The sequence below is a fragment of the Bombus affinis genome, chromosome 2 (genome assembly GCF_024516045.1).
Source record: "Bombus affinis isolate iyBomAffi1 chromosome 2, iyBomAffi1.2, whole genome shotgun sequence".
NCBI lineage: Eukaryota > Metazoa > Arthropoda > Insecta > Hymenoptera > Apidae > Bombus > Bombus affinis.
In genome coordinates this window covers 2,138,560-2,159,712 of record NC_066345.1, presented here as the reverse complement: position 1 = coordinate 2,159,712, position 21,153 = coordinate 2,138,560, and the positions used below count along the sequence as shown (strand labels likewise).

General features: G+C 31.8%; 2 protein-coding genes and 1 long non-coding RNA gene across 11 annotated transcripts; 2 read left to right on the top strand and 1 right to left on the bottom strand.

Moving 5' to 3' along the window:
- Positions 1-6,791: 6,791 nt before the first annotated feature.
- LOC126929012 (nucleolar protein 58-like) lies at positions 6,792-16,407 on the bottom strand. Of its 6 annotated transcripts, none has more exons than XM_050744994.1 (5): positions 16,116-16,387; positions 9,090-9,179; positions 8,836-8,912; positions 7,178-8,667; positions 6,792-7,036 (listed from the first exon to the last, which is right to left on the bottom strand). In XM_050744994.1, exons 2-5 carry the CDS (start codon positions 9,132-9,134, stop codon positions 6,900-6,902), a joined length of 1,749 nt encoding a protein of 582 aa, XP_050600951.1. In that variant the 5' UTR covers positions 9,135-9,179; positions 16,116-16,387; the 3' UTR covers positions 6,792-6,899. The 6 variants fall into 6 exon arrangements, with proteins under 6 accessions (XP_050600951.1, XP_050600947.1, XP_050600949.1 ...); XM_050744991.1 differs by lacking the exons at positions 6,792-7,036; positions 7,178-8,667; positions 8,836-8,912; positions 9,090-9,179 and adding exons at positions 13,507-13,959; positions 14,102-15,591; positions 15,760-15,836 and having other exon boundaries at positions 16,014-16,216; positions 16,292-16,407; XM_050744990.1 differs by lacking the exons at positions 7,178-8,667; positions 8,836-8,912; positions 9,090-9,179 and adding exons at positions 14,102-15,591; positions 15,760-15,836 and having other exon boundaries at positions 16,014-16,387.
- On the top strand, positions 8,566-14,946 carry LOC126913842 (uncharacterized). Its single transcript, XR_007709463.1, has 2 exons — positions 8,566-8,709; positions 14,742-14,946. It is a non-coding gene; the product is annotated as an uncharacterized LOC126913842 (long non-coding RNA).
- LOC126913796 (DNA-directed RNA polymerase III subunit RPC7-like) lies at positions 9,395-11,687 on the top strand. Of its 4 annotated transcripts, none has more exons than XM_050717072.1 (3): positions 9,396-9,756; positions 10,317-10,434; positions 10,620-11,687. In XM_050717072.1, exon 3 carries the CDS (start codon positions 10,639-10,641, stop codon positions 11,251-11,253), a length of 615 nt encoding a protein of 204 aa, XP_050573029.1. In that variant the 5' UTR covers positions 9,396-9,756; positions 10,317-10,434; positions 10,620-10,638; the 3' UTR covers positions 11,254-11,687. The 4 variants fall into 4 exon arrangements, with proteins under 4 accessions (XP_050573027.1, XP_050573026.1, XP_050573029.1 ...); XM_050717071.1 differs by having other exon boundaries at positions 9,396-9,949; XM_050717070.1 differs by having other exon boundaries at positions 9,395-9,756; positions 10,317-11,687.
- Positions 16,408-21,153: the final 4,746 nt, after the last annotated feature.

Genomic DNA, 21,153 nt, shown 5'->3' with positions numbered 1-21,153 from the left:
CGTATGTTCTCGCACAGTTCAAGTCTAACTCTTTGTTAACTAGACGTGAGGTATTCACTGGTTGTAAGATAGTACTGTCACTCGTCAATGAGATCGCACGAAAGAATGACTCTCCGTCTCGACGATGCCGTCGAGGAAAACTATAATGGGTGTGTCTCTAAGGACATGAGATCCTCGGATTCGTCAAAGAAAGCTTTCGTTCCAAAGGTGAGGGAAATTAGCGCTGTTGCTAATTGGTCGATCTCCATATCGGCGTTTTGAAAGAGATGCTGGCCGCCCTTGAGGGTAAGTTGTTGACGGGGGGCATCGTTCGTGGAAGATAGGTTTCTCCTATCTTCCCGTAGTTGCAACAAAGTCTATTTGAAGGACTTCGCTTGACTAAATCTTAAGATTTATAGCGGGTCCTCACGTTAGCTAAACATACACTGCAAAGGCATGCCAACACCCGGAGGACAAAATCTGCGTGTGGCGGGCCGCGGGACAGAAACCATTAAAGTATTTACTGCCACGTGTCGCTACGCGACTATTTCTTTTAAGGAGAGGTATAGAGTTACTCTGTGCCTTTGTTAGATAAAACGATCATCCCTTTGACCGCGGTTACGTTCGGCAACTGATTGTCGCCTCGAGCCCAAGCTCATGATCATAAATCTCGAACAATCGGAGCGGCATTTGTTTAATCTAAGTTACAAAGTTACGGTATTCCCGCGAATCCAAGGAGGGGTTCCGGTGTCCTTTCATCTCCGACAAATATAATAACTATACATTTTTTTATTCTTGTGTACAATGTGATGTTTCTTTATCCTATACTTAAATATGTAGAATAATAATTAGTTTGCAGTTTTGGAGAAACATTATTTTCATGAACAGTCACTCGAAGAAAGGGGAAGAAAAATATTAAAAATTTCATTTTAATAATATTTAATAATATTTAGTATAAATTTCAATATTATTTAGAGTGCTTGGAACATAAAAACAATTTAATTAAATTAATAATACATGAAATTAGAATCAGTATGTGGATTTTTATTTTTATCTTTCTTTTTTAACATTTGCTTTCGGTAGTTGAATCGTAGTCTCTCCTGTATCTCAAGAATGTGAGTATTTTTATATATTATATTTTTATTTATTTTATTATTCGTATTCTCTTTGAACTATATTTGAATAACAAGGATTTGTTTGTACACAGACCTTTTTCTCGTTCTATATACTTTCACAGTACACAAGTACATACTGTGTATTTACTTGTATAATATTAAACGTGCTTTGTAACAAACTAGAATTAGCAGGCAAACGAAGGGCATGCGAATAAAAAAACATGAGATATCGTTGCTTAAAGGCGATCAGGCAAACAATATCCATATTATTGACGATGTGAGGCCAATCAAATGTCGATCATTACAATATCACATAAAAATATAATATACGTATAAATAATATAAATATATACATATTAGTACATACATGTCTACTATGTGTATTGTGCGTTGTTGTGTTGGAAAGAAGACTGGCGGCACTGGCGTACTGTTTTGTTTGTGTATATGAGACTACCGGCCAACAAGCGTGCTTATTTGTATGATTATATTGAGTCTATACGAAATAACCAACTAGATCTGCATTCCTTACGCTAGTGTTCTTTTCGGTATTTTAGTACGTATTTTCTCTTATATGTAAGTAATTCTCTTGATAACATTTTCTTTCCTCTGACTTATTTTATTGTAGAAATACAGTAATAAGACATGTATGTACATATACAAATATGCACATATACTGTTAAGTTTTCTGAGAGCCAAAAATTATAAACGGATTTTCGACTACGCGAAATGTCTGTACCCCTAACCTCCATGTTGTTCGATGGTCAACAATATTTTTAATTTCTATTAAAATAGAATCTTTAAGTTTTAATATTGAAATATATAATAAAAATGATGAACATTGTTTAAAAATCATTAGATTCTCAATTTCTAAATTCTAAATTTGTACGTTAGAATTCTAACCTTCATACTAAATATAATCAGATTTGCTTTGACAATTTCAATTCTTCTTTTTCTTAAAATTACAAGTTTGAAAATTAACTTCTCATTATATTCAACTTTTTAAACAATTAACAATGTGTTTTTGAGAACAAATTGGAATATTTCATATGTTTCATTGCGCTAAATTGTATCTACCGCCATATTGAAGATATATGGAGACATTGGATCTCCCTACCTCACCTCATACGTCGGGTTGATGGCATGAAACTTACCAGTCATCAGACGCAATGGTCGTGAGAGCATCGGAATACACAGACTCCATATACTACACAATGGATGGTGGATAGCCTCTCAGCCCTAAGGTCTGCAAAATCGCCCTGTTTGATACGGTGTCGAAGGCCCTCGCAACATCAATGGATGCGATGTATCTGTCAGTCGTTCGAAATGCCTTCTGTCTATCGTCCAGACTGATCAATCTACTCATTCGTTTAGCTACGATCTTGTGGAAACCAACGTCGAAGCCGCGGTAATGGACCGAAAGCCAGCTGAGGACGCAGAATCTTTCCCCTTCATAAGCAAGACTGTCCTGACGGATCTTAGGTGTAGAGGCAAACAACGGCACCACGGCAGAAGGTTAAATCCTTTCTAAAATCTCGAGCAGGGTTTTGTGAAGGATCCTTGCCGTTAGACCGGCAGAACTTGGTGCGGTATTACGTTCCGGCAAGGCATCTCGAACTTTGGACGGAGACACAAGAGACCAAAGCGAGCCGATGACAGGCTCAGGCTGGTCTCTGGCAAACAGCAATCCCGTGCGCTAGTTATAAGGGACTCCCAGTAGGGAACCATCACCTCCTTAAACGGGGAGGTGTCGGTCACCCGCAGGGCCGTCCATCACGACAAAAACATTTAAAAAAAAAAGAAATATTTCACTATCTTTAATTTTGTTAAGCAATCATCATTGTCTTTTTTTAGAACAAATTTTAATAATTCATATTTTATTAAAGGTTTTTCACTCCTTTACTCCTCCACTTGCTGATGCCTGGAAAGGACCTAGTAAAGCTTTCAAAGACAAGAATGTAAGTAATTTTGTATTCTGTGCTTCATTTAATTGTATTACTTGTATTTTATGTAAATTATTGTTAAATAAGAGAATCTTTTTGAAAATTCAACAAGCTTTAAACTTTTAAATTCCTGAATTGGATATTGCATTAAAATCTTATGTTTAAAACAGATCACTCTTTCAATATTTCAAACTGTACAAATAACTAACACTGTGTTTAAAAATCAATCACATAAAATTCTATGATTTCTTACAGATTTCTTCCAGTTTTCGCTTTTTTCACTGGACTCGATAATTCCTATTTGGCAGCGGCTTCATAATGACTTCCCTTGCTTCACAGCAATATCAATGACAATATCGCATCTAATAGTGAGTCGAATGCATTTTTCCTCTGGTCATTAAACTTGACACAGAACTTTCGACGAGCATGGTGTTCGCGGGTATTTATTTCTCCCGTAAGTACTAACATTTTCTTGTCTGTGCTTTATTTATTATCAGTTTATGGTAAATTTTCTTGCACATCGCCTTTCTAGAAGGCATTAATATATGAATATAATATTTACATATTATAATATAAAGAATTTGTATCAGTAGCATAATGATAATTAGTATATGTATATATGATTGAAAATTACGCAATATACATATTCGTCATAATTATAAAATCAAATTATATCCAATATGACTGCAAAGATTAAGTATCCATACAAGCATATTTATTGATTTTGAAATATATAACAAAATGACCTCGTTTAAGTATTTTGTATCTGATACCCTTAGACTTTATTACTATGAAAATTTCAATTACTATTCCAACTATCATGATGCTAATGAAGATTATATTTAATTTTATTTCTTATTCTACGATGGAACAGTTATTTGAATTCCACATTCAGCACATAGTATCACAGTAATATGAAATATGAAGATATCAAACTCTAATTTTGTCTGTCCGTTAAGGTGTATTAAATTTCACGTGAAAGAAAACACTAAGCGGCAGGCAGATTCTAGATCAAATCAAGTTTTAAATAACTCTTTGTGTTTGAGAGATGTGTTTTGACGAAAGAATCGCAAATTACAAATTAATGCGGTAATATAAAGATTTATAAAAATAGAGATATTAAAATTTGAATGAAATGAGACTACTACTCCATTATATCCAAAATATAATAGATATAAATATGATTGCTAATCATATCTTTAATCTAAGATTTTTAGGTTTAATACCTTCCGTGCTCATTATCAGATCCTCACTCACGCGTTCAGATGCTACCTGGGAGGGGAAGAGGCAATGGGTATAATGACCGTAGTTTTTAAGCTTAATAATTTCTCAGGGACTAACGTTGCGTTAATGTATCCTGCACGTCCTATTTTCCACATTGTGTGCGAGTGATTAAGGTGTGAAATGACGTTGTTCTTGCTTTTCACTATAATATTGGTTTATTGAATTAACATTGAAATTCGCATATATTTAACTAAAAGTGAAATGTACATAATATTATTACGCAATAGACGCTGACCGGCATCAATTAATCTCAGGAAAATGGTATGTAAATTAGAGTGTGAAATTTTAGACGTTTGGATGTTTGATTTCTCTACTCTAGGCTCTTGCGCTTGTGTTTCTTTTCTCAGAATGAGTAAAAATTATTTTTAAGTATAACCGTTTATATAGACGTGCTGACTTTGTACCTACTGCTCTAAACTTAGGCCACAGAGCTTGTTGTTCCATTTTTATTTAAACGTGGAAAGCAATGTTCTTATCCTTCTTACGTTTGTGTCTCTAGCTGTTGATATATTGCACACAATGAAAAGTGCGCAGATTTAGCCATGTGGAGTTGTTCTAGCCATGTGTAAGTGTTCTTTACACACAGACATGTTTTCTCACTTACGAGATTTGTACCACAGTCATTTGTAATCGAGCGGCATAGTAATTTACGCTTATGGCAACTCCGTCACAATCACTAGAAGTTATTAATGAGTGGAATAATTCGTAATATTATTGTAAAATAATGTATGTAATATTGCAATATATAATGTATGTAATATTACCCCAATTCCAAAATAAAATAACGTAATACAGTAAACAAAAATTACAAGATATTAGTCGCAGGTACATCCTTCAATGAAACAGATATTATTACAATTTAAGCAACTCAACTGAAGTTCTTCTTATACTTGGTAAATGGTAAAGCAACACATAAGTAACGTTACACACATGGCTTTTACATCCATTTATAATAAGTAACGTAAAATATCTTCGCCTCGACAACGTTATGAAACAATCTTTTAAGAGCATTAAATGGCATACTATATGAATTCAGATGCAGAATTTTCTTCCGTTAAACTCAATACAAACAAATGTCGAAAAGTATTATTGTATATATATATATATATATGCATATATATGCATATATATTTATATCACAAATATGTACTATAAGTACACGCTATAAATATAAATAATGTAAACATATATTGCAGATATTAGGTTACTCCAAAGCTTCATTCCCATTTAAATTTCGATTTGAAATATATTTTTCGAATTATATAGGTGTCAGGTATATAAATATATATTTATATTACAAATATGTACTATTAGTATATACTATAAATATATAGAATGTAAATATATATTACATATATTAGATCTCTCAAAAAGTTCGTTCGCATTTACACGTCGTTACACACGAATTTAATAGGATTTTTTAAACATCCAGACGAATCTTCCGAGCTTCCCAATATACATATTATTTAAATATATATTTATGGCTGCCATGATGTTTTATCTAATAAAAAAATCTAATCTAATAAAAAAATGTTCCAAATAAATGTTGATCAGTCTTGAATCAATAACAAGTTGCAATGTAAAACTTGCCTGAAACTTGTTTTTGACGAGAAGTTGTGTTCATCTGCACTTTTTGGAAGTTACGTTTCTCCCAAAACTGCTTGTTTTCAATAATTTGCTTAAAAAATCATTCTAAAATATAAAAAAAGCTCCTTATTAACGTCTAAATTAAACGCAAACAAATTTCAATGATATCTTATAGTTGAATATAAACAGTAAATACACTTGTTATAGATTCCACTTCTGATTCATTACATGTAACCGTATTATCATTAAATTTATTTTAAATGCATCAGTACAACAATTATTATACAAATTTTTATAAATTATTTATAAAGATATTCATAATTAATTTTTTATGAAACATCCATTAATACTATTGAAGAATTTTGGAATCAGATAATACATACATGCAGAATTATGAATTTACAAAATTTAAATTTCAAAGTGTGTTATTAAAAGAAATAGATAACAACGAGTAAATGTCAATGATGTTTTAAGACATGTATCGTATTAAAAAAGATATATAAAAATGAACAAGACACTAAAGCCGGACATAAAATATACGATATGGATATATAAAAGATAAGATACATAAAAATATACGAAAATGGCTAGTTGACTGGTTTGCGACAGTCTTTTTGGCGTGGCATCCACCAATTGCCAGACAGGTGGGAAAAATGTATAGCTAGCGATGGGCAATACTTCGAATAAAATATTTTTAATCATTTTCATACAATAAACGTGTATTTTCTATACAAAATTTCCGGTTTCATATTTACATACCTGGTATTTTAATAATACTTATCTTCAAATTGTATGATTATATTGTTTATATTTAAAAATATAGAATTGAATTCTATTATAAAAATATAGAATTGAATTCTATTATAAAAATATAATATGATATATGTATATTTAAAGAAAATTAATTTTTTAATTATATATAAGTTTACAATCGATAATGAATAGTCATATTTTTAAAAAATTATTTTTTCAAATTACATATGTTGGAAAAATTTCATTCATCTTGAGATTTCTTTTTCTTTTTTTTCCTTTTTTCTCTCATAACTTTTTCACTTGTTTCTTCAATTGTGAATGTAGTCTCTTCAATCTCCTGATCCTTATCCTTTTTCTTCTTTTTCTTCTTTATTGGCTCTATGACAAAAGAAAAAAAAAAAAAAAAAAAACTATTTTATACATACATTAAGTTTGTACATATTATATTTTCTACTTGTAATTTTACTCATATCATATTATAGATTTAAAATTCATAAAATAGATAAAATAAGAACTAACCCCCTGATATCCCAGGAATATTTTCTACTGCTTTCTCTCCTTCTTCTTCACATTTAAATTTTGATTCAATATTATGTTCTATATCCTGTACTTTCCTTTTTTTCTTCTTTCTCTTTGTCAGAACTTCGTCTGACTGAGCTACTTCCTGAGTTACAGATTCATCTACACTGTCACTAACTTCCTTCTTTTTCTTTTTCTTAGGCATTTCTTCATCTGACTTTGTAATTTCTTCAACTGGCTTTGTAATTTCTTCGATTAGCGTTTCTTTATCTTCAATTTCAGAATGTTTTCTTTTTCCATGTTGAAGAGTTATATCTTCATTAACAGAATACTGAATATATTCACTTTTAGTGTAATATTTCTCAAATTTTGCTTTTGCTTTGCCTGTGCCGCTAATTCTACGAAAATTCCCTTCTTCTAAAATCCTCAAACGTGCTTCCAATTTAGCTTTATGTTCAGCACCAAGATTAAAGCTGCCATCTTCTCCTAATGCATCTACTCTAGTTGCTAATGAAGCTTTAGCAGCTAACATTCTGGACATCTTTCCCTTATTTTTTGTTGAAGATTGCCCAACAAGTTGTGCGTGATAAATTAAACCATATTTCGGAGTATCCTTTTTGGATTTTAATGCTCTAAAGAGAGCTTTTTCAGCACCTAGTATTTGAACGGTAGATGCTGGATGCTTAGCGAGATTAATAAGTGATCCAGCATGTGAGATTAGACGAGCTCCCACTAACTCTCCGACAAGAATAGTTAAATTTGGCGCCATTGCCATCATTCTTGCTTTAAGATAATCATATAGTTGTGTTCTATATTGAGAAATTTCAACTATTTGATCACATAAATGTCGAATATTTAAAATATCGTCTTCAGAGATTTCCGTTCCCATGGATATCTCTGCAGCCTCCTTTACTTTTTCTTCTACATCTTCAGATAATATATCAGATAAATCTGAATTTATAGTATTTTCCCTTGTTCCAATTACTTTTACTGTTTTAACAAATGTTATATTGTCTATAATAATCTTTCCAAGTTCTGGAAAGTGCCAGCCATACCATTCACGACAACGCATAACATAGTTATTTAATTCTTTGTCTAAATCATCTAACAAACAAACAGCTTGTATTATCATTGTATCAACTTTATCGGGTGAAAATTTCAATTTGTACCTAGAAAGGCTATGTGCTAAACCTAATGCCATTGCCGTTATTTCTTTTTTATGTAAACCTGACAATAAACTATCCATCTGGCTTCTTATACATCTCATTAATTCTTGTATAGCAGTATTACTGACACAAGATAAACTCAGTTTATCCTTTATAGCATTACCTAGCTTAGCGTCGGCCACAGCTAGTTGTTCTTGAAGTTCATTACAATGTTTTTTAAGAATTTTCTTCAATGCTTTGCACAGTTTACCCTCTACTGCTGCAGTTGTAGCTACAAGAGCCTCAGTAGTGTCTGCAAACTTTTCAAAGTGTTTCAACTTCACTCTGTAATGCAAGATATTTAATATTAAAATTAAAATTAAAATTGTTCTGAATGCAATATCTTGCACTATCGAATTTATTACTTCTATTAAAGGTGTTAATGCATTTTTTAACAACAGAACTTATCAAAATAATTATAATGCAAAATTAAAGTCAAAAATATCAACTTACATCTTACTAGCTGCTTCAGGTGTTTCAAAATCATGATAAAGATTTTCTACTTCTGTTAACTTATCCTCATCAAGTAACTGTAAGAAACAAACGTGATTTTATGGTACATATTTATGCCAATAAGGTGTTTACACCGTATTTAAAACGTAAGAAGAGACTTAAATTGTTAAAGTAAACCTAAAATTATTAGCGGCACGAACACGTGCAACATTTTTTAGGTTAAGTGTTAAGTTACAGCTTTTAATATAATTTACCTTGAAAATTGCATATCCCGCGGGAGTTTCAAATAACACTAACATTTTGGTTAATTTATTTTCACGGTTAGAAATATTAATGTTTTTAACGTTTTCACGTAAAATTTTCACGTTTATGATAAAAGGCGCCGGCTAGTTTCATGAAACATTCGTAAGCTATAAGCACGGTCGTATAACACTATGTACTGCGCAATAGTATATATACCCACGTATACGCAAGTCTGGCAACTGTAATAGAGGGGGATTGGTGAGGGTATCACCATTTTGGTATCGTATGCAATTATTAAGCCGCATAACGGTGCTGTCATGAAACTTCCAAAACCACACGTACATGTCATCATTCATCAGTCATCAATGAAAACTCGCTAGGGTAAACCGTCTGAAAATTGTGTCACGAAAAATCAACATCGAAGACATCAAAGTTCTCGTTGTATGAGACAAAGATAAATATAGTGTCTCTGTCTGAAACATCCATAGTACATCACGCATGTGCAGAACGAGATCCTTATTTTGTCTTCCATGTTGATTTATCATGGTCCATTCTTCGGACGGTTCCTTCTATATGTTTGGTTTCAATCGAGTGTCAACGTCGAATCGAAGTCTGTTTATATGATCGTGCTTTCGCAATGTATGAGTTTATATGATCATAATATGAACTATGAGTGAAGTAAATATAACGTACTAATAAATCATATTAATTTTATATACGTACAAGTATACAGTATTTTTACAATACTGATCTCCACGTCTTAGGACTAGTATTTTTGGATTCTACTTGAATTTTACATTTTGTAAGAAATTATCATATTATATAAAAAAAAGTTACAAATTCGGTGTGCTCAAAACGAAGTTCAGCCGCCGTAAGTTAAATATTTTATTCATAGAAAATAAATGTAACATGTTTGAAAATAAAATTCAGAAGTTAAGAATACTAAATGTTGTATATACAATGAGTTACATTATTATTCAGATATAATGGTATTTAAAGTATCATTGATATATTTATAATAATATTAACAAATTTATCGCTTCTTGATACATTAAAACAAATATTACAGTTGTTAAAAATATGTATTTTATTTATTTAATATATTCTATTTAAGCTTACTTACAGAATCTGACTATTAAATATTACTGAGATTATATCTATGTATCATATTATAAACTGAAGATTGAGTATATTACTGAAGTATATACTAAAGTATATTACTACTTATGTTCTTGCAGAGATCAGTTAAAAATATATAAGACAGAATTAGCTGCTGAAGTCTTCGATTTTGTCAAATATCCTAATTATTAACTGATTATTAAAGTAAAAAATAACTTATGGTCTAAAATGTCTGAGGTAATTTTCTAAAGTACTGATATTTCATATTTTTCATACTCACATTTAAGCTGAAAAATGACTAGAGTAATTAAACACATATTCTTGTAACTACTAATAAATTTGGAATAAACATTGCGTTTTTCTATCCTATTGAATATAATAATAAGATAAATATATAATACTATCATGGCGGGACGTGGCAGGGGAAGAGGTAAACCTTCCATGTCAATCAGTACGGAACAGTTAGGCTTTGCTAAAGGAGAAGCATTACCTCCACCAGTCTTACAACCTCCATTAAAATATCCTCTTCTAGAATATAAACCATTGCCTTTAAATATTACTAAAGAAATGAGTTATTTGTTGGAATTAAAGAAAGGATATGCAGAATATATGAGAGAATCGCCTAACAATGTTTTGCCTTTAGTAGTTAAAAAAGATATTGAGAGGTATTCAGATCGATATCAAGACTTGATTACTGATAAAAGTAGTTACGAGAGCAGATATGATTGGAGCAGAATGCCTGTAGAATTAAAGCCTCAATTGCGAAAGCGTAAAGGACAAAAATGTAAGAACTCACAGACAAAACGTAAGAACGTTGATATAGAATCAAAGTTGCAAGAATTAGAAAAAAAAGAGAATTTGCAACAAAGTGATGCAGAGGAAGAAGAAAAGGAGGAGGAAGAAGCAGAAGGAAAGGATGATGAGCAAGCAGAAGATGAGGAAGAAGAACTAGATGAGGAAATGGATGAGGGAACTGATTACGTGAATAATTATTTCGATAATGGAGAAGGTTACGATGATGAAGACGATAATTTGGATGATGGGCCGATTTATTAAGATAACTTCTACAAGAATCAAAAATTTCCATCTCAGATACTATTTTATCTAAATACCACAATTTTTTATCTTAAAAATGACTTGCTAAGATCCTTATCTTTCTGTTTTAATTTAGAAAATTTGATAATTTTATATGTATGTGAGATGTAACTTTATCATATATACATATATATGTAAACTTCCTAAAAGTTCAAACGCGGATAAACAAAAGGACTTTCTCTGTTAACGGACAATGTGACCTTATTTGTCGTTACGGATAACCAATTTGCCAAACAGTCATTACACAGACGAACGGTTAAAGAAGTAGGATTTCGAGCATTAGAAATACATACGGTCACAAGAAGGAAATTTTTATTTAGAGTATTGAAGATTGACAGAGGAAAAGTGGTAGTTTAGGATGTGGAAAGTCGATTCTCGATTTTCAGACTTATGAATCGATCCCTGGATTATCCAACTTTGAACGTTATATATATAATATATATATTTATATTATATATATATAAGTGCATAGAAATATTTTTAAATAAATAGATCACTTTAAAAAGATATAAATTAATTTTTTCCTAATTTTTCCTTGATTAAATTAGATTATTTATACTTTGTAAAGTACGGATTAATACATTTTATGTTTCATAAAAATATTAGAAACGTTTATAAACCTTTTAACTCGTTCAATTATCAGTACATATACATATATTAACATTTAATACAATAGAATATGTGTTTATATATTGCATAATAACAGTAATAATAATAAATCCCGTGACAGGAATAATAACAGTACAAATATAATAAATGTAAGTACTTACATGAATATTATATGATATATGAATTTGTTAGGTTTTTGTTAGGTTAAAAATATAATGACATTTAAAATATTTATTTTCAAATTAAAAAGATTTATAAACAAAGATATACATATAGATATATTTTACATAAATAATAAAGTGAAGAAAATTTAACATATATATCAAATTTATTACTATTGTAGATTAATTTAATTATTATAGATGTCAAACCTGAACAGACAAATCAAGTAATAGTGGAACACGTAAGAAATGAAAATGGAAGCAAGACTTGATATACAGAGAATTATATCTTCACATTAGTTGCTCTGAAAGATAAAAAATAATTGCAAAATTGGTTCATATATGAACTCAAAATAATGAATATGATACATAAATAAATATATGTATATATATAGACATACATATATATACATATATCAATTATACTATAGAATGTGATAAAGTACAAAAGTTCATGGTATTGTGTAAAAGGACAGCGGTGCAAGAACATTTCAATAACATTTTGATGTTGTTTTGATAACGATTTATTAACCGTTTTGTATCTTGTTTTATCGGGTTAATTTTAAGTTAAGTATTCTTGCCCGGTTTTCCTAAAACTAATTTTTACACTTTCAATACAATAGTAATTCCCAATATACATATTATTTAAATATATATTTATGGCTGCCATGATGTTTTATCTAATAAAAAAATCTAATCTAATAAAAAAATGTTCCAAATAAATGTTGATCAGTCTTGAATCAATAACAAGTTGCAATGTAAAACTAGCTTGAAACTTGTTTTTGACAAGAAGTTGTGTTCATCTGCACTTTTTGGAAGTTACGTTTCTCCCAAAACTGCTTGTTTTCAATAATTTGCTTAAAAAATCATTCTAAAATATAAAAAAAGCTCCTTATTAACGTCTAAATTAAACGCAAACAAATTTCAATGATATCTTATAGTTGAATATAAACAGTAAATACACTTGTTATAGATTCCACTTCTGATTCATTACATGTAACCGTATTATCATTAAATTTATTTTAAATGCATCAGTACAACAATTATTATACAAATTTTTATAAATTATTTATAAAGATATTCATAATTAATTTTTTATGAAACATCCATTAATACTATTGAAGAATTTTGGAATCAGATAATACATACATGCAGAATTATGAATTTACAAAATTTAAATTTCAAAGTGTGTTATTAAAAGAAATAGATAACAACGAGTAAATGTCAATGATGTTTTAAGACATGTATCGTATTAAAAAAGATATATAAAAATGAACAAGACACTAAAGCCGGACATAAAATATACGATATGGATATATAAAAGATAAGATACATAAAAATATACGAAAATGGCTAGTTGACTGGTTTGCGACAGTCTTTTTGGCGTGGCATCCACCAATTGCCAGACAGGTGGGAAAAATGTATAGCTAGCGATGGGCAATACTTCGAATAAAATATTTTTAATCATTTTCATACAATAAACGTGTATTTTCTATACAAAATTTCCGGTTTCATATTTACATACCTGGTATTTTAATAATACTTATCTTCAAATTGTATGATTATATTGTTTATATTTAAAAATATAGAATTGAATTCTATTATAAAAATATAGAATTGAATTCTATTATAAAAATATAATATGATATATGTATATTTAAAGAAAATTAATTTTTTAATTATATATAAGTTTACAATCGATAATGAATAGTCATATTTTTAAAAAATTATTTTTTCAAATTACATATGTTGGAAAAATTTCATTCATCTTGAGATTTCTTTTTCTTTTTTTTCCTTTTTTCTCTCATAACTTTTTCACTTGTTTCTTCAATTGTGAATGTAGTCTCTTCAATCTCCTGATCCTTATCCTTTTTCTTCTTTTTCTTCTTTATTGGCTCTATGACAAAAGAAAAAAAAAAAAAAAAAAAAACTATTTTATACATACATTAAGTTTGTACATATTATATTTTCTACTTGTAATTTTACTCATATCATATTATAGATTTAAAATTCATAAAATAGATAAAATAAGAACTAACCCCCTGATATCCCAGGAATATTTTCTACTGCTTTCTCTCCTTCTTCTTCACATTTAAATTTTGATTCAATATTATGTTCTATATCCTGTACTTTCCTTTTTTTCTTCTTTCTCTTTGTCAGAACTTCGTCTGACTGAGCTACTTCCTGAGTTACAGATTCATCTACACTGTCACTAACTTCCTTCTTTTTCTTTTTCTTAGGCATTTCTTCATCTGACTTTGTAATTTCTTCAACTGGCTTTGTAATTTCTTCGATTAGCGTTTCTTTATCTTCAATTTCAGAATGTTTTCTTTTTCCATGTTGAAGAGTTATATCTTCATTAACAGAATACTGAATATATTCACTTTTAGTGTAATATTTCTCAAATTTTGCTTTTGCTTTGCCTGTGCCGCTAATTCTACGAAAATTCCCTTCTTCTAAAATCCTCAAACGTGCTTCCAATTTAGCTTTATGTTCAGCACCAAGATTAAAGCTGCCATCTTCTCCTAATGCATCTACTCTAGTTGCTAATGAAGCTTTAGCAGCTAACATTCTGGACATCTTTCCCTTATTTTTTGTTGAAGATTGCCCAACAAGTTGTGCGTGATAAATTAAACCATATTTCGGAGTATCCTTTTTGGATTTTAATGCTCTAAAGAGAGCTTTTTCAGCACCTAGTATTTGAACGGTAGATGCTGGATGCTTAGCGAGATTAATAAGTGATCCAGCATGTGAGATTAGACGAGCTCCCACTAACTCTCCGACAAGAATAGTTAAATTTGGCGCCATTGCCATCATTCTTGCTTTAAGATAATCATATAGTTGTGTTCTATATTGAGAAATTTCAACTATTTGATCACATAAATGTCGAATATTTAAAATATCGTCTTCAGAGATTTCCGTTCCCATGGATATCTCTGCAGCCTCCTTTACTTTTTCTTCTACATCTTCAGATAATATATCAGATAAATCTGAATTTATAGTATTTTCCCTTGTTCCAATTACTTTTACTGTTTTAACAAATGTTATATTGTCTATAATAATCTTTCCAAGTTCTGGAAAGTGCCAGCCATACCATTCACGACAACGCATAACATAGTTATTTAATTCTTTGTCTAAATCATCTAACAAACAAACAGCTTGTATTATCATTGTATCAACTTTATCGGGTGAAAATTTCAATTTGTACCTAGAAAGGCTATGTGCTAAACCTAATGCCATTGCCGTTATTTCTTTTTTATGTAAACCTGACAATAAACTATCCATCTGGCTTCTTATACATCTCATTAATTCTTGTATAGCAGTATTACTGACACAAGATAAACTCAGTTTATCCTTTATAGCATTACCTAGCTTAGCGTCGGCCACAGCTAGTTGTTCTTGAAGTTCATTACAATGTTTTTTAAGAATTTTCTTCAATGCTTTGCACAGTTTACCCTCTACTGCTGCAGTTGTAGCTACAAGAGCCTCAGTAGTGTCTGCAAACTTTTCAAAGTGTTTCAACTTCACTCTGTAATGCAAGATATTTAATATTAAAATTAAAATTAAAATTGTTCTGAATGCAATATCTTGCACTATCGAATTTATTACTTCTATTAAAGGTGTTAATGCATTTTTTAACAACAGAACTTATCAAAATAATTATAATGCAAAATTAAAGTCAAAAATATCAACTTACATCTTACTAGCTGCTTCAGGTGTTTCAAAATCATGATAAAGATTTTCTACTTCTGTTAACTTATCCTCATCAAGTAACTGTAAGAAACAAACGTGATTTTATGGTACATATTTATGCCAATAAGGTGTTTACACCGTATTTAAAACGTAAGAAGAGACTTAAATTGTTAAAGTAAACCTAAAATTATTAGCGGCACGAACACGTGCAACATTTTTTAGGTTAAGTGTTAAGTTACAGCTTTTAATATAATTTACCTTGAAAATTGCATATCCCGCGGGAGTTTCAAATAACACTAACATTTTGGTTAATTTATTTTCACGGTTAGAAATATTAATGTTTTTAACGTTTTCACGTAAAATTTTCACGTTTATGATAAAAGGCGCCGGCTAGTTTCATGAAACATTCGTAAGCAATAAGCACGGTCGTATAACACTATGTACTGCAATTAATCAATGAACTGTGCAAAACAAAATCAAAGATTTAAATAAACTTATATCGAACTTATTTTTCAAAAGTTTATTGTACAAGCTACCGGTAACGAAAACGGTCAAATAGTCTACCAATGGAGGAAAACAAAAAAAGTCTCGCTCTTCGACAGTAGAATGGTGGTATCCCGCTAAAAGTGAGCCTAGCCGATTCTTAATTGGTTGAGGCGGCGAGGCTTCGTTTCTATGCAATGCACACGAGAAATTGCAATACCAAACGCCGTAAAAATTTTCTTACATTTTACGAACTGAACATTTTCAAGCCAAATATCTATAAGAATTTCAACACTAAGGTGCACACGTATATATACGTACATCAACAAACATGATTTCTTTAAGAAAATCTAGTATTTTAACAAATATTTTCAGAATGAACATATTGTTCATTATGATTTTAAAATGCTAATTTTAAGTATTATGTGAAGACAGATAATTACAGAATTACAAATTCCTGTTATAGGCAAAATATAACAGTGCATACACGTAATCTTTCTACTTACTATTCTATTAACAGTGATATAAAATAAAATTAAAATATAGTCCATCAAATCTAATATATCCACCATGAAATAAGATTATGATCATATAGATAATTTATAAAATTTTCTGACAAAGAGAGATTATTGTACGATGCATTAGAAAGCGAAGGTAATGTAACCTAAGAACTATGCACTAAATTTGAAACGTATGCGATGTATTGAAAGTTTTAAAAGTTTCTTTCAAGCTTCAGATATTTAATCTAAATTAGAGATATATTAATAAAACATGAAATGAAATATATATATTTACGTTATAATTTTTAAACATATTCGCATTTTTAAACATTATTAAGTAAATTTCTAAATAATTAAGAATATATTGCTTATTATTAAATAGTTACAAATTATATTTATTAACGAGAAGCTATTAAGTGATGATTGACAAGTTGTATCGATATACCACAAGTTGACGAAGTGTATACCAGTAATAATTTAACAAAGCAAATTCTTCCACTTTCGGCTAACCTGTTATGTGCGGGGAGAGGCATATTGACACGGGAGAGGACTAAAGTTGTTTGAAAGTGAATTTACAATATGTAGTAATTTATTCAAATCTTACTCGATTTCGATATTGACAATTGAAATAACTGACAGACTGACGGATATAAAATTCTTCGGTTGACAAAATGGTAATTCTTCGGTTGACAAAATGATGATTCTTCGGTTGACAAAATGATGATTCTTCGGTCGACAAGATAATGATTCCTCGGTTGACAAAATGATAACTAACTCTTCGATAGACAATGGTAATTATTCGGTTGACGAACGGTAATTAATTAATAATATTCGATAGACGAACGATAATAATTATTATTACTGACCTTTCTGAGTCGCTACACTTATTTATATCTGTCGGAGATGAAAAAACGTCGGGGTCTTTCTTTAAAAAATGTTTGGAAAGATTCCCAATGTTTGTTCAACTGCCGACTTTGTTTACAATTTAAATTGTCTTAATATCGTTATAAAAACATAATTAGGTAAATATAAAGACTGGAAGTCTTCCATAGTGAGAAGTTGGAGTCGGCAGAGGGGGACAAATTGACGAGGTACTTTTGGAAACAGTCATTTTTGTATTTTTTAATGATTTTGGTTAACTTCCTGGTTGCGTTGTTTAGTTTGCGTTTGTCGTCCGGTGTTCTCTGGGTTTGTCATACTCTTCTTAGTCTTCGTTTTTCTGTGATTTTGTTTAATATGTAATGGGGATATTCGTGTTTACTGATAGAAGCCTTAGTAGGCGTTGAGGAGCGGACAGCGTTTATTATACTCGTGTTTAAGTATTCTGTGGCTGTTTCGATATCTTCCTTTGTTTTTAGTGAGATTGAGGCAGAAGTTGAGTGATTAAAGACTTCTCTAAAGAGCTGCCAGTTGGTGAGTTGGTTGTGAATAAGGCCATTAGGTGGGTTCTCGATTATTGCTGAACTGACTGTTGCTATTACGGGGGAGTGGTCGGAAGAGAGTTCAGTCGAGGAGTTGATTTGGACATATCTAGGCGAGATATTTTTGGTTATGAAGAAGTCGAGTAAATCGGGGATTTTGTTAGTGTCAGTGGGCCAGTATGTGGGTTCATATGTGGTGAGGTAGTTGAGATTGTTGGTGTTTATGCTTTTCAAGACACCATAAACTTGCGAAGGCCTTGGAGGAGGCAAGGAGGAGAACGAGAGCAACAACTACGCGGAGCAGTGAAGGCAGAGATACAAGACAACAAAGAACCACAGAAGGAGAACAGCCCAGTATTCTGAACTAGCTGAGAAGATGAGAGCAGTAACTGCCCGAAGAAGAAGATACAACGGGGCATGAAAGGACAACCCTGATGACTGCCGACAGGTTTTACCGGGGTTGTCTGTCCTCAAAGCAGAGGAAGAAGGAGGAGGGGTTTTTAGTGGGTATGGCAACAACATCCGCCCGAGTCCCACATAACCCAGTGATGCGGGTCACTGGGCATGCGTAACAGCATTTTCCCCTCCTCACGCAAAAAAAAAAAAAAAAAAAAGAAAGACACCATAAACTTGAACTCCTAACTGCATTGTTCGCACATATGGTTTAAGTCAATCTGTTTGCCCGAAAAGACTTTCTAATCCTAGAAGTGTTTTCGGCTGGTTTTTAAAAAGGTCCTTGGGTTTATTACGCGCTCTTAAGAATTACGGAGAAAGTGGGTAGTGGCCTAACGCAAAAGGCGGAGATTTATCTAACGGAAAATCCGAAAACGGAAAATTCTCTCATAAACAATGTCGCCCATGAACCACGTTGGTAGAAGGCTTCTTCCTTCTATCTTCATTCCCAACATTGGTCATAACCAATCGGCATCACGGATCATTGCCCTCACTTTCCCAACTAAAAATGTAAGCAACGAATCTGCGTTCTTCGTTCAAAGAGTACACCCATACCGAGCTTTCCTCCGTAAACACATCAGAACGAACTTCAGAGTCCCTATAGCTCTCACAGTTTCTACAGGTCCGAGAGTTCCTACGACTCCCAAAGTGTCTAGCTAGTCAATCAAAGTCAACGTACACGCGTTCTCTCATCTACGAATAATCCTTTTCTTCGTCACCTGTATCTTAATTAACGGCGTTACTAATTTGTGTGATTGTACAAAGTGTTGGAAATATACATTTTTATAACTCTGTGAATCACAATGTTATACTACAACAACCACCCCTATTATCCTAACCGAAATAAGGGGATCGAACTATTCGTGGTGTCGATTATTACAATCGTAACGGGAATTTACGACTCCCGTTGACGCGTATTCTCGCGACCGCGTCTCCCCGCGATAGCTCGAATTTACACGATGCTTCTATTTGGAGTTAACGCCTACTTTACTTTGAGTTGTATTGTCTGAATTTTACCTATATATGCCTGTTATCTCGTTACTTATTGTTACGCCACGAGGCTTACCACAGGCTGTATTTTCTAACCGTCGCTCGCGGCCCTACAGTGTCGCAGACAGATCGTCTTATCTGACCGCCGGATCATATACAATGTATCGACGAGCGCATAGTTGTCACCAAGCAGCGAGCTCTCGAAACGTCGAATTTTGTCCGTTACGTTTTCCATACAAGAACGGACATACGTGATCATAGGCGCGAACGGTGGCGTGACCCGAGCATAGTGGGGGTCGTCTTCAAAATGAGACAAAGAAATCATCGAAAGAGGAGCAGTTCCTTCTGACGAATCGAACGTTACACATCGAGAGGTCTGACGATCAAATTCAAACCAATTACATCGAATAATATCGTAAAGCATTGAGTCAATTTTTTGTAATACATTCGCCACACTATTATTAAATATATTATTTTATATTAACCTGTTAATACAGTGTTACATTCAGTTGAACCACCTCTGTTATCTCAACCGAAACAGGAGAACGACTATTTCGTGGCGTCGATTAACAGAATTTTAGCGAGAAGTTACGCCTCTCGCTGACGCGTTTTCCTAGCGACCGCGTCTCTCCGCGAACTGTCGTAACACTTATAGTTAACGTCAAATAATATTAATTATTATCATCTTAAATATGTATTATACTATATTTTAGTACGTATTAAATAATACAGTATTTTCTCTACAACTGATCGCCACTACGTTTCCCATAATTGATCGGTTGTCATCCCCAAGGGGCTAAGTAACGTGATTTGACCCAAATTCAATCGTCCATAAAAAAATACTAATTATTTATGAGACAATAATGAAACCTTTTTATTTCTGAATTTTTTAAATTAAAATTTTACTACCGTATTTATGAGCTTTTTCTAGCTAAAATGAATCCAAACACGATGTAGTTTAAATCACATTTACACCTACTTATAATAGACGAAAGAAAATAAGTTAATATCGCTAAATAAACAAACATGCTTCAAATTATATCGCGTTTGGTTCTTGTTCTAATCAGAAAAAACCTCAGGATTACATTGGTAAAAGTTTTATTCAATAAGAATAGAAAATAAAAAAGTTCCGTTGTTGCATTAACATCGTCCAACGGATGTATTTCTTTTCGTCCAGTCGACTCTCGGAACCCCTTTTCTTTCTCTCACTTGCGCTGCATTTCTCTAAATTCGACAAAATGTTGTATCCATTATACAATCGAGTCCTGTACACGATATGTAATCCATCACCGAGGAGTCCCGATTTTCGATCAATTATGGAGAAAATATTGTACGTATATCGATCTCAATTTCGTGACTATTCTGGAGTAAGTGCCGAGTTTTTTGACTCGCTGTCATTGTCACTCCACTTGCCAGATGATCCATCAGTCTCCTTACTCCGTGGCCACGTTCTTCTAGAAGACCTTAAAGCTGCAAATTCACTGACAAGCAAACCCAATAGAAGATATTTGTTTCAATGCATTTATATGGAACCGTTTTCACTGCAGGCTA

Excerpts from the sequence above, each read along its gene's own strand:
- LOC126913796 (XM_050717070.1), top strand. The coding sequence starts at position 10,603 with ATGGCGGGACGTGGCAGGGGAAGAGGTAAACCTTCCATGTCAATCAGT.
- LOC126929012 (XM_050744991.1), bottom strand. The coding sequence starts at position 16,058 with ATGTTAGTGTTATTTGAAACTCCCGCGGGATATGCAATTTTCAAG. Across the intron at positions 15,837-16,013 it reads CGGGATATGCAATTTTCAAG|TTACTTGATGAGGATAAGTT; the intron begins GTAAATTATATT and ends TGTTTCTTACAG. Across the intron at positions 15,592-15,759 it reads CCTGAAGCAGCTAGTAAGAT|AGTGAAGTTGAAACACTTTG; the intron begins GTAAGTTGATAT and ends CTTGCATTACAG.